At 37.1% G+C, this 15,285-nt stretch overlaps 1 protein-coding gene and 1 pseudogene across 1 annotated transcript; one reads left to right on the top strand and one right to left on the bottom strand.

Moving 5' to 3' along the window:
- The first annotated feature begins 2,997 nt into the window (after nt 1-2,997).
- LOC142543715 (type I inositol polyphosphate 5-phosphatase 4-like) lies at nt 2,998-7,128 on the top strand (annotated as a pseudogene).
- Nucleotides 7,129-13,598: 6,470 nt separating this feature from the next.
- On the bottom strand, nt 13,599-14,919 carry LOC142541753 (FCS-Like Zinc finger 5-like). Its single transcript, XM_075648221.1, has 2 exons — nt 14,578-14,919; nt 13,599-13,782 (listed from the first exon to the last, which is right to left on the bottom strand). Exons 1-2 carry the CDS (start codon nt 14,850-14,852, stop codon nt 13,650-13,652), a joined length of 408 nt encoding a protein of 135 aa, XP_075504336.1. The 5' UTR covers nt 14,853-14,919; the 3' UTR covers nt 13,599-13,649.
- Nucleotides 14,920-15,285: the final 366 nt, after the last annotated feature.

Genomic DNA, 15,285 nt, shown 5'->3' with positions numbered 1-15,285 from the left:
ACATAACCAAATACAGAATTGCAAGAGGTGCTCTTATGGACTTTGGTCGTGTTTATATCGTCGCGAGAAAGATATACATCACAATTGTCTCTAACATTAAAGAAATTATTCTGCATGTCTGATTAGTTATTTCTAATAGCATTTCGGTTGTTGCCTGTAGAGATTTTATCTAAAGAATCTATTGTCTTTGTTATTCTAGAGAAAATGAGAAGATTTATCTTGTTAATAATCCATGTAAAATAATTCTCTCCTTGGGTGAATTTAATAAGCCATTATATCTACCTATACCAGACGTCATTTGTAGGAAAATTTGTTGCATTAAAATATGCATAGCCAATAAATACAATGATCTTCTTCGGGTTATGTTATGCTCTAGTATCTATTGGATTCTCTGAATTCCATTTTTTTTCAATGTCCACAGTTACTGTAACAATTGCAGTGATGTAGATTTATGCTATTAGAGGACCCTAACATCTCAGAGTTGTGTTGCACTCTGCCTCAATGTGGGAAACAATTTGTACGACAGAGTGATCGGTTCTACTGCCTTCAAAAGCTAGCGTGCGACATATGCCATGAAGCCAATGCTACACAGGTGTTTGGAGACTAATGTTTTGGTGGATCCTAAGCTTGCAACATGGAGTTATCCGAGTTCCATAGAAATATCCAACTTCTCCTTAATGTGGCTGATACTTGGAAATTCCCTCTACTCCAAGAATCCATTGCATGGATGTTAAAGGATACTCATGAAAATTAGATGTTATTAGGTTCCCAATCTTCATTCAACATAAAAAAAAATAATTTATCAGGAAACTCCTACTCAACCATCTTGCAGAAATGAAATTATATGCTGCATGAGCATGACGTACTTCAGCTTGAGAAGATTGACATACACAATGATAAAACTTTTATCATGGAGCCATGTCTGAAGATTTCATTTCTCTTTGATGATAAAGTCGATCTCCCTAAGGACCAGTGTGTGTATGTATAACTTTGGTTAATTGGTGTCCAAGTCTCATCAGGTAATTTCCCCGTGTTCAGCCCCTGCAAATAAATTAAAATCGGCTAATGGGACTAAATCGGCTCATCCGATTCATTGATGCTTTAGACCACTTTCTAAACTGATCACTTTATATAAATCTCACCACTTTTAACCAAAGCTCGTTTGCTCGGTGCTATTGGAGCCTTCATTGCTTTCAGTTTGAAATATGAGAAACATCATATAAACAAGATAGATAGGCTATTGGTATCGGACATGACATTGACTTAAAACTCGTTCTCACTTTTTTTTTTTTGGTCTTGAATAAGTATTATTATCACATAATTTCAAATACTTATTGATACATTTACTAACTAGTTTAGCCATTTGCTTTTTTATGAGTTATTGTTGGGGCCAACCCACATGATGTTATTTCAAGGTACTATCTTGATTTAATGGCATACAAGGACTCTGACTTTTGGGACCCCACAAGTTAATTGATGGACACCTATTTGCTTACTTTGTGTGGTTTTATTTTATAAATTGAGGTCTCTTCAAATTAATTGTGAAAACTGATTATTCATTAGCTAATTGAAAGCCAGTCCAACAACATGAAGTGGACTCCTTAACAATTGTAGAATGTTTGCTTAAACTAGATTTATAGAAGACCTAATTATTTCATAGACTAGTGACACACTTCAAAATAAAATGAATCCGAATCCCAATCTCATTAATTTTCCAGATACTAAAGCCAAAAGTGGCAATTTTCATTACGACTTTCCAAAATGAAAGGCACGTCTCTACCAAACGATCCAGCTTAGACTCCTTTATTTAATTACTTCGTCCATTTTATTAAATGCGATAAACAAGAATATGGAATGCCACGAACTTTTTCTATCGTGGATTCAAAGCACCAACAAAAATAATTGTAATTCTTTACAATTTTATATATAATATTTTCAAAAGAGTAGATCTCTTGTGAGACTGTCTCACGAATCTTTATCTATCAGACGGATCAATCCTACCGATATTCACAATAAAAAGTAATATTCTTAGCATAAAAAGTAATAATTTTTCATGGATGAACCAAATAAGAGACATGTGTTACAAAAAACGACCCATATCGTCTCACACAAGTTTTCGTCTTTTCAAAAATATAAATTTTAACTTTAATTTGAAAAAAAAAAATTATTCAGTAAGTGCTTTACTAGTTACTACTGTCAACTCTCTTTTTCTATTTGAATATTATATTTGTAAAAAAAAATGGAGCTATATTTGGCTTGGAAGCAGCAGTGATTAGACTTGTTTGACACCCCATTATTGAGACAAGAAAGGAGTCTATTATTACTAGATGATGCTTCACTAAATATTGTTTGTCTTTTGGGTCTTGCTAAAGACTATATCAATAGGGAACTAATTTAGTCATATATATTCTCTCTAACATCATTACTTTAATCCTAGGAATTATTAAACTAATCCAAGACTTGATTGCAAATCATGTGTTTGGCCATTTGTAGCATGTGGACATGAGAATATTCAACTAAAATTTTACATCATGGAGAATATAATCCCAAAAAAAAAAGTATTTTATTTTAAACTTTATGATATATATTCACTCAAATAAAAGTTTATTTAAATCCCTCGAGACAGGTGTATGTATATATATTGTGGCTAAACACTGCCCAAAAATTCCCTAATCGGCCTAAATTAGATGCTACACTAAGGTGAATTTAATCGGTAATACCCGGAAATGGTCGGACAAAACAATCTTAAAAATCCGTGTGTTTGGACCTTAAAAGAAGGTGTGATATGCTTGGAAACAGAGCTTTCATAGTGTTCTAACATATAGATCTCCGGCATGCCAAATACCATTCCATGCACTAAATATTCCAATTTATCAAAACCCGATAAAAGTTATTGAAAGATTTCTCAAGATTCACAGTCGAGAACGAATATTTTTCAGCCAGAAAACAAAAGATAGATCACAAGAACATTATGATGAAAAATACATCTTTTTTCTATTCACAATGCTTGAGAAAATAGATTTATTCGAATTCTTATGACACTACCAAAAATATTAATCGAAAATATAAAACATTTACTGACATTAGCTCTGCTTCTGCATGCTGAATTTATTGATCATATTGAAGACCTTCCCAACTTCCGTTGGTGAGTGCGTGCAGGGTCACTGCTCTGAAATCAAAGGACAAAAAGCGTGCGGGCAGCTTGGCGGGGTCCTGTCGTGTGGCTAGCAAAATTCACGGTGCTGTACTGCTATGTCACCCTTATTTTGAGCCAGGTCCCCTTGATTTGCCACCCAAGATACACACACCAAGCGCGTGCCTGTGTGTTTATTTTGTTCCTTTTCTTCAATCCTGCAGTCTTCACTTTATTCTCTCCAAAATTCGATACTTTGCCCTGTGCTCAAAACACAAATCACCCTCTACCATACGACTAAACGCCATATCTCTACATTCTTTCTTGATCTTTGTTTTCTGCATTGTCCTGTTTCTACATTTAGAATCTGATTTATAAAACCGTTCCCTTGATTTCATTTGTGTACTTGTCGTTTAATAATTGAAACAGAGGCAAAATAAACAACTACTGCTTTTTCTCGAATCAAAATGCCACTTGATGGGCTTCCTTTGATTCCATCGATCAAGGAAGATATGCCTTCATTTTCTTAATTTATCAGCTTTAATATTTGGATTGTTATTTTTCATAAAATTAGTTCTTGGAAAGAAAGACCGAGAATTTCTGACTGGCCGGTGATGAAGGTAGAATAAAGGTTTGATCTTTGTTCATAGAAAATCAGAAGGTGGTAGCATATGAGGTGGTGAAAAATGAGAGATGGGAACCCAAAGAAAAGCAAGGTTTGATTGTTTGAAACGAATGGGAATTTGTTGAATCTGCTGCTCTATTTATTTGTTTTTAAGATTTATGACACTGGTATTCTGTGGCGAAGGTTTCATGGCCTAAAACACTGGTCAAAAAATGGTTCAACTTCAAGAGCAAGGCCGAGAATTTTCATGCTGAGGGCATCATTTATGGAGGTGATTTGCTTTTTTATCTTCTTGTGATACATTATTTTGTTAGTTATATGCGATTAAGGTTCCCATTTTATTTATTTTCAACCCTCAGTCTGCATCTATCGCTGTTTATCTTGCACAGAACAGAAAAAATATTAAATGCAGAGATCTCTGCCGCCATCGATCTGTTAAGATCCCTGGTTTGTTACATTCCCAATAATTAATTTTCTAATTCTCAGTAACAAAGTTTTTGCTTTTTAGGTTTTGATGAAGAATGGAGGAACAGTATCTCAGAGAGGGATGCATGCACTCTCAGTAAAAGCCAAACAGGTTAAACTTATACAACAGTTTCTTTCTTTTGTTTTCTTTTATTTTCTTTAAAGAAGGGTAACAGTACTAGTAGTTAATGTCAAATTATTATATGGAAATCAATTGGCTTAATTCCATTTTTGTGTTCCCTATTGGATTGACAGAGAAATCGAATGAACGAAATTCTGGTCGGCGATGTAAGATTGATCTTGATACCTCCCAAATAATGGATATACAAAACTACAGGTATCTACTTATTTTATCCTTTCTTTAGCACATCGGTTTTAAGTTTCCCATTTTAAAGATCGATATTTGAAATGGTAAGTTCCCGATCATGATATTGGTATAGGATCTTTGTGGCCACATGGAATGTGGCCGGAAAATCGCCACCTGGTTGGCTAAATCTTGAAGAGTGGCTACACACCTCATCTCCTGCTGATATCTATGTTCTAGGGTGAGTTCTTTGTCTAACAATATTGTCCATTTAACTTATGTTGAGTTTATTATTGACGGAAGTTTATCACTTTTAGGTTTCAAGAAATCGTCCCTTTAAATGCTGGTAATGTTTTAGGCTCAGAAGATAATGGTCCTGCTAGGAAATGGTTATCACTTATCCATAAAACATTAAGGAGTCATCCCGGAAGCACTGGTGGCCATCAAACACCTTCGCCAGTTCCATGTCCTGTAGTTGAACTGGATGATAATTCTGCGGGGTTAAACAGAGAAAAGGCTTACTCTTTTTCAAATCGACTATCTTTCCAATCATTGAGCCATAGCATGCGAATGCACGATGATGAAATTTCAAAGCCACATACTAGCTTTGATCGTCGATTCAGTGTTTGTGATCGGGTCATTTATGGAAATAGACCAAGCGACTATTATGATCCAAATCTTAAGCGGGACTGTTACTCTGATGAGGAAAATGGGCAGAGTGAAGAGTACTCAACCATTTCGTATAGCGGTTCTATCTCTATGGATAGAGACAGACAAGCTGAGCAGTCAAGGTACTGTTTGATTGCAAGCAAGCAGATGGTTGGTATTTTTCTAACGATATGGATAAAGAGTGATTTAAGAGATGATGTTCGGAATCTGAAGGTGTCTTGTGTTAGCAGAGGATTGATGGGTTATCTTGGGAACAAGGTATGCCACTGTAGCATTATGATTATGGGATTAATGTGAGTGATCTCATAAAATGATATTTTTCAGGGTTCTATTTCGATTAGCATGTCTTTGCACCAAACGAGCTTCTGCTTCGTTTGTAGCCATTTGAGCTCTGGTGAGAAGGATGGTGACGAGCAGAGAAGAAACTCCGATGTCATGGAAATTTGAGGAAAACAAGGTTTCCAAGAGTTCATGATATGGGAGATGAGAACTCTCCTCAGACAATCCTCGAGCACGAGTAAGTTCCATCACTTTGCTAAGGTTCATTTTCATAATAACTCGAATTGGAAAATTAGACCAAAATTTGTCTCTGGTTTAAGAAGTTTAAAGATTCAATCTGTTTGTGTTTTCTTTAAGTCGAATCATATGGCTCGGAGACCTGAATTACCGGATTTCCCTCTCAAAACCATATGCAAAGGCCCTGGTGGAGATGCACAACTGGAGAGCCTTGTTAGAAAATGACCAGGCAAGCGAACTCAATTATTTTAGCCATCGGTTTACGGATTTTTATTCAATCCGAGCCATCATTTTACTTTCTTTTTCTTTTTTGAACAGCTTCGGATGGAGCAGAGATACGGGCGTGTATTTACAGGTTGGAAGGAGGGGAGAATATATTTTCCTCCCACATACAAATACTCAAACAACTCGGATAGATATGCTGGGGAAAATACGCGTCCTAAAGAGAAACAAAGAACACCTGCATGGTAATTAATTTTCCATTCTAAAACTAAACGATGTACTACGGCATGAAGTGATTTACCATAGCAAGATGGGTTTTTCGCTTTGTTTTTTTTTATATAAATATCTTCCAAACAACCTTAATACGGTATGTTTTTCTTGGATAAAAGGTGTGATCGTATACTGTGGTATGGCCGTGGCCTCCAACAACTATCATACGTCCGTGGAGAGTCTAGATTCTCAGATCATCGACCAGTGTGCAGTATATTTTCGGCAGAAGTCGAGTGTATAAATCGTGCCAGAATGAAGAAAAGCCTTAGTTATTCCAGCTCTAGAATTGAGGTTGAAGAGTTGTTGCCATACTCGAATGAATATGGTCGGATATACTTCAGTGAACCCTCGTTCAAGCACTTCCACGTAGGATCCTAAGTCTGCAATATCCGATACCAAGTTGTCAAATAAGATTGAAAGAGTTTACAGATGAGAGCCCGAGAGGAACAAACGGCTCCAACAACCAGCGACCTACTAAAATTCTGAATATCGCCTCCCAGTTCGTCGTTAGGTCCCAAAGGCATTGATGGATGCAAGCTAGTGGCCAAGGAGCCTAGTTTTGGTGCTGAGTATTGATCGATACAACACATCTGTTTTCTTTACATGGCTAACTATTTTGGCAGGCTCGATTCGTGAAGAAATGCTCGGTATTGCCCTCGACTTCTAGAAAGAACTAGAAAAATTGAGTCGCTGTCAATAATGCTTACAAGGTGCAGTTACATCGATCTTAGAGGTGTAACCTATGACTTCTTAGAGACTTGCTGTAAATACAACAAAATTACATTGACTGAATTATACTTCTTTTTCCCAGTTTGCATCCCAACAAATGTAGAGCGATTAAGTCTGTGCTCAAATGTAATAAAGATTAAGCAAATTTTCTTGTTAGCCAACGGTGTTTTGCTGTCCATTCATGTGATACTGTCTTTCAAAAAATTTGAGTTTATACAAGGGAAAAATATTTAGAAAACGTCCTTTTCAAAGTACGCAAAACCCATTCTCTTTTTTAGTCAATGACCAACAATTTTCGTCTTTATGGAAGAAATGGTTAAAAAGTTGCTTGACTAAGTAAGTAAAGTAAAGATGAGGATAGGCCGAGGTGGGTTCGTTTGTGTAAAGATTCAGTGAATGTTTAAAGTGAAACATCGAAAAGAATCAGGATTCATGAGAAATTAGTTTTGCACACAATTCTATGGAATATTAACTGCAAATATCAGCTTTTTTAAAGAATAAAATAGTACTATATATTATATAAATAAAAAAGTAAAATAAAACAAGACGGTTCCAACATCAAGTGGGGCATGGAAGTCTGGCGGGTGCACCAAATTCCAAGAAGAGCTACACAATCCGAACAGAGATATGACCATTTGTAACCGTATTCATCTATTTCTCTCCCAAATTTTGTTCCCAAGCACGAGTAATCTATTCCTCAGAAATGGTGCTCAGCGAGATTATTTTAAAATATATTTAAACTTTTATATAAGATATGCCAGCCATAAATTTTTTAGTTTGAAATATTACGTTTATTTTATTAATTCAATCTATTAAATAAAGTGCAGCACGTTTCTTCTATTTGTATTTATTAAGCGTGTTCCTTATAGCATAAGCGTGCATTTTTGTATTGATATAATAGGGTACATCGTTGACGGTTATTGTAAGACATTGGATTCATTTCTTTAGAAAGCAAAGTATTCACTCCTCTCGTTTCTTAGCTTCCGGTGTTCTTCAATTTCTAATATGGTATCAGAGCATAAATCAAAATTTTGAGCTGTAACTCTGATTGTCTTCCATGGCGAGAGGGAATCAAGTGCCAATTCCGTCTCCAGCTACAAGCTCGAACAATTCAGGTGGTCGGATGTCCTTTGAAGATTCGAGCAGTCCGTTTTTTCTGCAGAATGGCGATCATCCAGGTTTGGTCTTGGTTTCTCACCTTCTTACAGGTAACAACTATAATACCTGGAATCGAGCGATGTCAATGGCCTTGACAGCTAAAAACAAGTTTTCGTTTGTTGATGGTACACAATTACGCCCGCCATCTAGTGATTTGTTGTATGCTGCTTGGGTTCGTTGTAATAGCATGGTAATCTCGTGGATTTTGAACTCTGTTAGTCGAGAAATTGCGGACAGCTTATTGTACATATCCACAGCATATGAAATTTGGAATGATTTGAGAGATAGATTTCACCAGAGTAATGCCCCAAGAGTTTTTCAAATTAAGAAGCTCTTGACTGGACTACATCAAGGATCAATGGATATTAGCTCTTATTATACTAGAATGCGAACTTTATGGGATGAATTGAAGGATTTTCAGCCAACTTCTGTCTGTCAATGTGGATCGATAAAGAAATGGATGGATTATCACAATCAGGAATGTGTGATGCAGTTTTTAATGGGTTTAAATGAGTCATATGCTCAGATTCGTGCTCAAATTTTGATGATGGAACCACTGCCAGTGATTTCGAAGACTTTCTCTTTGGTGGTTCAGGAAGAAAGGCAAAGGTCTATACATCATGATGTTTCTGCGATTCCTGGTCAATCATTGGTCTTCAATACCTCGAATGCTGCTGCTGTGAGAGGTGCCCCTACTGTTAAGGGAAGCACATTTGATAGGCATATTTGTTCACATTGCCATTTTCCTAATCACACTGTCGACAAGTGTTACAAGTTGCACGGATATCCTCAGTCATCCAAAGTATAAGCAAAAACAGAGTGAAGGAAAGGTCCATGTTAATCATGCTCGCAGCTGTCCTGATGACGTACTGTCCACAGTTGGTGAGAATCTGAAACCAGACCATTGCCGACAGCTGATTGCTTTCTTAAGCTCGCAACTTCAGCTTGGTGACAACAACACTTTGGTTTCACAGCACCAACCTGATATTACACCTTGTTTCACCGGTACATCCTCATTATCCACTGATCATGCCCCTATTCTTTCTTTGTCTTGGATCATAGACACGGGCGCCACACACCATATTTGTTGTTCCTTGAGGTTATTCCACGACTCCAAACCGTTCTATTCTAGTGTCACATTGCCTAATAATTCGAAAGTCTCTGTTACACATATAGGTACAGTTAGGTTGTCCAGGGAGTTAATCTTGAAAGATGTTCTCTATGTTCCCCATTTTAATTTTAACTTGATGTCCATCAGTTCATTAACCAAGCAAATTCCTTGCTCAGTTTTTTTTCTTCATGATTCTTGTCAAATTCAGGTTCTCAAACAGAACAAGATGATTGGGATGGGTAGAAGAATGGGTGATCTATACATTTTGTGCCAATTTCCAGCTCCTGCTTCACTTTGTAATGCTTCCTTTTTCAAGTCTCAAATTTGGCATTATAGATTCGGACATGCTTAAGTTGTCTGTTTTGGGAAAGATTTTGGGCATTAATCCCATCAATAATACTAATATGTTGAACTGTGACATATGTCCTTTGTAAAAACAAAGACGATTGCCTTTTATTTCAAATAATTCACTATCCAATAACACTTTTGATTTGATTGATATTGATATCTGGGGACCCTTTAGCCCTTTAAGTGTTGATGGTTTCAAATATTTTCTCACAATTGTAGATGATCATTCTCGATATACTTGGGTTTATTTGCTCAAGTCTAAATCTGATGTGTTGCATGTATTTCCTTCTTACTGTCGGATGATTCATACACAATTTGATAAACGAATAAAATCAGTTCGATCAGACAATGCTCCAGAACTTAAGTTTTCTGAATTTTTCAAGTCCGAAGGGATAATCCCATTTCGTTCTTGTGTGGAGCGACCGCAACAGAATTCAGTTGTGGAAAGAAAACATCAGCACATCTTGAATGTGGCTCGAGCTTTATTATTTCAATCTCATATCCCTCTAGACTACTGGAGTGATTGTATTCTCACATCTATATACCTTATTAATCGCTCACCTACTTCTCTTTTATCAAATAAATCTCAATTTGATTTGCTCTTTCACAAAAGTCCTTCCTATTCACACCTCAAGGTGTTTGGTTGCCTGTGCTATGGTTCAACCCTCCTTAGTCATCGCACAAAGTTCTCTCCTCGAGCAATAAGGTCTGTTTTCCTTGGCTATCCCCCTGGTTATAAAGCATATAAATTGCTTAATCTTCTCACCAATGAGATTTACATATCTCGAGATGTTACATTTCATGAGAATGTCTTTCCTTTTCAATGCGAATCTCGTTCTCCTGTCGACTTCAATATCTTTGCTGATTCTGTGTTACCAACTCAGCTTGGTTTATTTCCACAACCTTTGGATTCCCCGGTTATAAACTCCAATAATGAGGTTGCTGCCCGTCCACTTCGAAATTCAACCAAACCTGCATGGTTGAGTGATTATCATTGCTACGCTACTACATCCTCCTCTTCATCCTCCACCTTTCACCCTTTATCTTCTGTCCTTAGTGTGCATAAGCTTTCCAGTTCTTACCAAGTTCTTGTTATTAATATCTCTTCCATTGTTGAGCCAGACACTTTCTCCCAAGCTGTTATGAAACCAGAGTGGCGCATAGCCATGGATGCTGAATTGCAAGCTCTAGAAAGTAATCGAACTTGGTCTATTGTTTCTTTGCCACATGGCAAGAGTGTTGTAGGATGTCGTTGGGTGTATAAAGCCAAATTTCGAGCTGATGGTTCACTGGAAAGGTACAAAGCTCGATTGGTTGCTAAGGGATACACACAACAAGAGGGGGTGGACTACTTTGAAACATTTTCACCCGTGGCCAAAATTGTAACGGTCAGAACCTTGCTAGCATTGGTAGCAATTCGCGGATGGTCCCTTACCCAACTCGATGTAAATAATGCCTTCTTGCATGGTGATTTGGTTGAGGAGGTGTATATGGCACTACCTCCAGGATATCACCGCCAAAAGGAAGATCTTCCCGCAGATGCAAGTTTGTAAGTTGCATAAATCTTTATATGGTCTTAAGCAGGCCTCACGTCAATGGTTCTCCAAGTTTTCATCCACATTACTCACCATTGGTTTTCGTCAATCACATGCTGATAGTTCTTTGTTTACTCGATCAAGAGGTGATATTTTTTTAGCATTATTAGTCTATGTTGATGACATTGTCATTGCGACGAACAATGAAAAAGAAGCATTAGATTTGAAGATATTCTTGGATAGTCATTTTAAACTGAAGGATTTGGGCAGTTTGAAGTATTTTCTAGGGATCGAAGTTGCGAGATCTTCTCGTGGTATCTCCATTTGTCAACGACATTATGCTCTCCAGTTGCTTACTGAAGCAGGTCTCTTAGGATGCAAACCTCGCACAACACCTTTGGATGCCAACTTGAAACTCAATAATGAAGATGGTGACCTATTAGATGATCCTTCTGTTTACAGAAAGCTGATGGGGAAGCTCTTGTATTTGACCATCACAAGGCCGGACCTAGCTTATTCCGTTAACATGTTAAGCCAATTTGTCTCCAAGCCTCGACACTCACACTTGCAGGCTGTCTATTCAGTGCTTAAATATGTAAAAGGAACGGTTGGTCAAGGTCTTTTTTATGGTAAGTCAACCTCACTTAAGCTTAGTTTCTTCTCTGATTCGGATTGGGCAGCCTGTTCAGATACTCGGCGTTCAGTTTCTGGTTATTGTGTTCTCCTTGGTGAGTCCTTGGTTTCTTGGAAGTCCAAGAAGCAACAAACCGTTTCCCGATCGTCTGCTGAAGCCGAATACAGGTCAATGGCCAATGCTACTTGTGAGGTGATTTGGTTGTTGTCGTTATTGAAGGATCTTTGTGTCTCTTGTCATGAGCCTGTTGTATTGTTTTGTGACAGTCAATCAGCCATCCATATTGCGTCTAATCCTGTTTTTCATGAAAGAACGAAGCATATTGAAATTGATTGCCATGTTGTGCAAGATAAACTTCAGAGTGGACTCATCAAGATCTTGCATCTTTCGACACACTTGCAACTTGCTGATTTGTTCACTAAATCTTTGCTGCCAACTCGTTTCCGCATGCTCTTATCCAAGATGGGGATTCACAACATCCATGCTCCATCTTGAGGGGGGCGTATTAAATAAAGTGCAACACGTTTCTTCTATTTTGTATTTGTTAAGCGTGTTCCTTATAGCATAAGCGTGCATTTTTGTATTGATATAATAGGGTACATCGTTGACGGTTATTGTAAGACATTGGATTCATTTCTTTAGAAAGCAAAGTATTCACTCCTCTAGTTTCTTAGCTTCCGGTGTTCTTCAATTTCTAATACAATCAAATGGATTGATTAAAAAAATTACATCACTTTAATAATATTAAATATTTACATAAACGCATCATGTCCTGAATAAGTTCTTGTCATCCCTCTCTTCCCTTTTTTCGCCCCAATATTATCAGCTCAAACGTGGGGAGCTCCGATATGGAGAATGATTCCTTTGTTGGGTTTTGCAATGGCTCTATCTGCGGTGTGCTTGGATTATGGGGATTCAGGGAAGCCATAACTTGGTCCATATTTGCGATACGGAGATACTCACCAAACATAGGCAAACGCTTACGATGTTTTAAATTTGAATTCAAATCGAATGGGATAAGCTGTTCGCAAAAGGACTAGCAAGGACCACTTCTTATCATGACAAAAATATAGAGTCCAGCTTTTTTAATTGATCTGAGAAAGCAAAGAATGGATCTTGTGAGGCGAAGAACGATGTTCAACTATCACGGCATCCTTAAGTGCAAAATACCCTAATCTTGATTAAGGATGGATATATGAATTTGTCATGATCCGGTATGTATACATTGTCCCATTAGGCTAAACGGAAAAATTTAGCAACGGGGCAAATCTAAAATCCTCCTAAATCACAAAGCCAGTTTTCCATGTCAACAAACAGTACTGGCTATTTAACGTCATGATAAAATCAACATGACTACAAGGGCCTAAAGCAAAATTCTCTCAGTTATTTGTAATCATGCCACTAGTCTACTAAGAGCAATCATAAACTCTCATTTTTGTTTCGGGCTTTTCTATTACAGCGATTTATCTTCCAAACCACCCTTGCACGACGGACACAGAACTCTTGTCCAAGATCAGTGCCATTAAAAACTGATCAAAGAAACAAAATGGACAATAAAACGAAATGCAGATGAATGTAAAAAACCGAGAGATACTTATGCTTTAGGTAATGTTTAAATGCCTGACCACATCAAGGTTATACCATTTAACAGCACCACGTCTGACTTCAGATTAGCAGCTGTAATATGCTAACATAGAAACCCAGACGTAAACAGGGGCTTTAGGGCGATTACTTCTAGAAGCTGGAAAAAACAGCTTTCCTATTGTAAAGATGTATGGTAACATGGAATGTCAGTAAAACTATTCCTATCCAATGCAGAAGCATAAACCGATCACCAAAATATTGACAGCTGAATGCATCTGTAGTTAGTAGTATTTGACAAGATAAGTGTGTGGCGCCGTTTGTATTCCGCTCAATCATAAGAACTAGGCTAACCCTTCACATTGTAAATCCCCGGGCCTGGAACTATCTTCTCTCGGGGATTTACTGATTGTGTCTCCACCAATTGGTCTTTTGCCATTTGAAAGTCCCGGCACTCAGCAGAGCAAAACGCACAGAGGTTGCTGCACCAAATTGAACACACAAACTTGATCAATTCTAACACGTGAAAATATAAATAATCTAGAGGATCTTAGGCAGATAGTTTTGTATATGACATGCAATAATAGAGATGCATTGATTAAGTAGACAAGTAAAATGATTGAATTCCTTGATTAGTACCAACAAATCGATGCATAAAGTTTTTGAAGTGATGTTGGATTAGACAAAATGGGATCTTATAACTTTGATCGAATGATGACATGATGTCGATAGATTGTTGCCAAGATGAAAATTGTGAACATCACACCGGACTGTCGGGGAAACGTAAAATTCAGGTTCCTAATGAAGAAATAAAAATCAGGATATCAAACACACGCAGCAGATTCTCTGAGGGCCACTATGAAAACGTAAAAAAAATGTATAAAATTAATAATCTTTCACAACCTTTTACTTTAAAGATCCCTGCAAAAGGGGTAATGTGCCTCAATTTTCAAAACACGAGGTTTTAAGAAGCTTATAATTTTACATAGGAGTTTTATGTTTTTTTAAAAAAATTTAAAAAAAAATCACAAGAGTGACCAATTTAATTGACTTATAAGTAAATAAACTCCAATAAATGGAATCGATCGAAGAGGAAGATCAAAAAATGGATAATGGAAGTACATAACTGTGAAAACACAAATTGTATTTAACCATTTAAAGCATAAAATACAGAAGCAACCAGTAAAATTCCATGATCTTCTCGTTCAGTATAATCGAGACCGAATACTATATATAATATATTAGAAATAAATAATCATCCCCCAAGTTCCTTCTACCTATACATGAAGACCTCCGAGTTCTGCGCTATCCGCTTCTGGCAATAGTGGCATTTCTCCAGAAAATCTCCCATTTTAAGCTGATCAGATTCTCCAGCAGTCTGATGCGCCGCCGGTGAAAAAGCGTTCAAAATATTCGGCTGCAACTGCTCTTCGGCGTGGGCTCCAGAGGGCTTCATAACCTTCGCGGGGCTAAGGGAAGCAGAGCCATCGGTTTCAAGAGGCGTCGCATGTTGAGTCGATGAACCAGCGTTCCGGCTGCGCTTTCCCCGCATCTTCGCCGAGTAATATGGAAGCTGAGTTAGGGTTTTCTACGCTGCGTGTTGGTGTTCGAAACAAATACAACTAATGAGCGAAAGGTGGTGAGCAGCGGCAGCTCGCCTATATATATGGCACATACGGTCCCCTTTAAGGAAACAAGCCCCATTTTGACCCATTTTTCAAGTACTGCAAAAAAGTTCAAAAAAATTTAATATATACATATAATAATTAATAAAAAACTAAAAATATTAATTATTGTTTTCAATTTATGAATCAATAAAATATTATAATTGTTTTTGTTAGGTTGATAAATTTTTTAATACATATAATTTTAAATTTCGTAAGATTTTGTGATCAGAATTCGAAAAATAAAACGAATGATATTACTAATATTGATTTTAAATTATTGTTAGCAATAAAAAAAAAATGTTTTTAAAAATTTCAAAG

The sequence above is a fragment of the Primulina tabacum genome, chromosome 4 (genome assembly GCF_025594145.1).
Source record: "Primulina tabacum isolate GXHZ01 chromosome 4, ASM2559414v2, whole genome shotgun sequence".
NCBI lineage: Eukaryota > Viridiplantae > Streptophyta > Magnoliopsida > Lamiales > Gesneriaceae > Primulina > Primulina tabacum.
The sequence above is the reverse complement of the archived record's forward strand: the minus strand, read 5'-3'. Positions and strand labels throughout refer to the sequence as shown.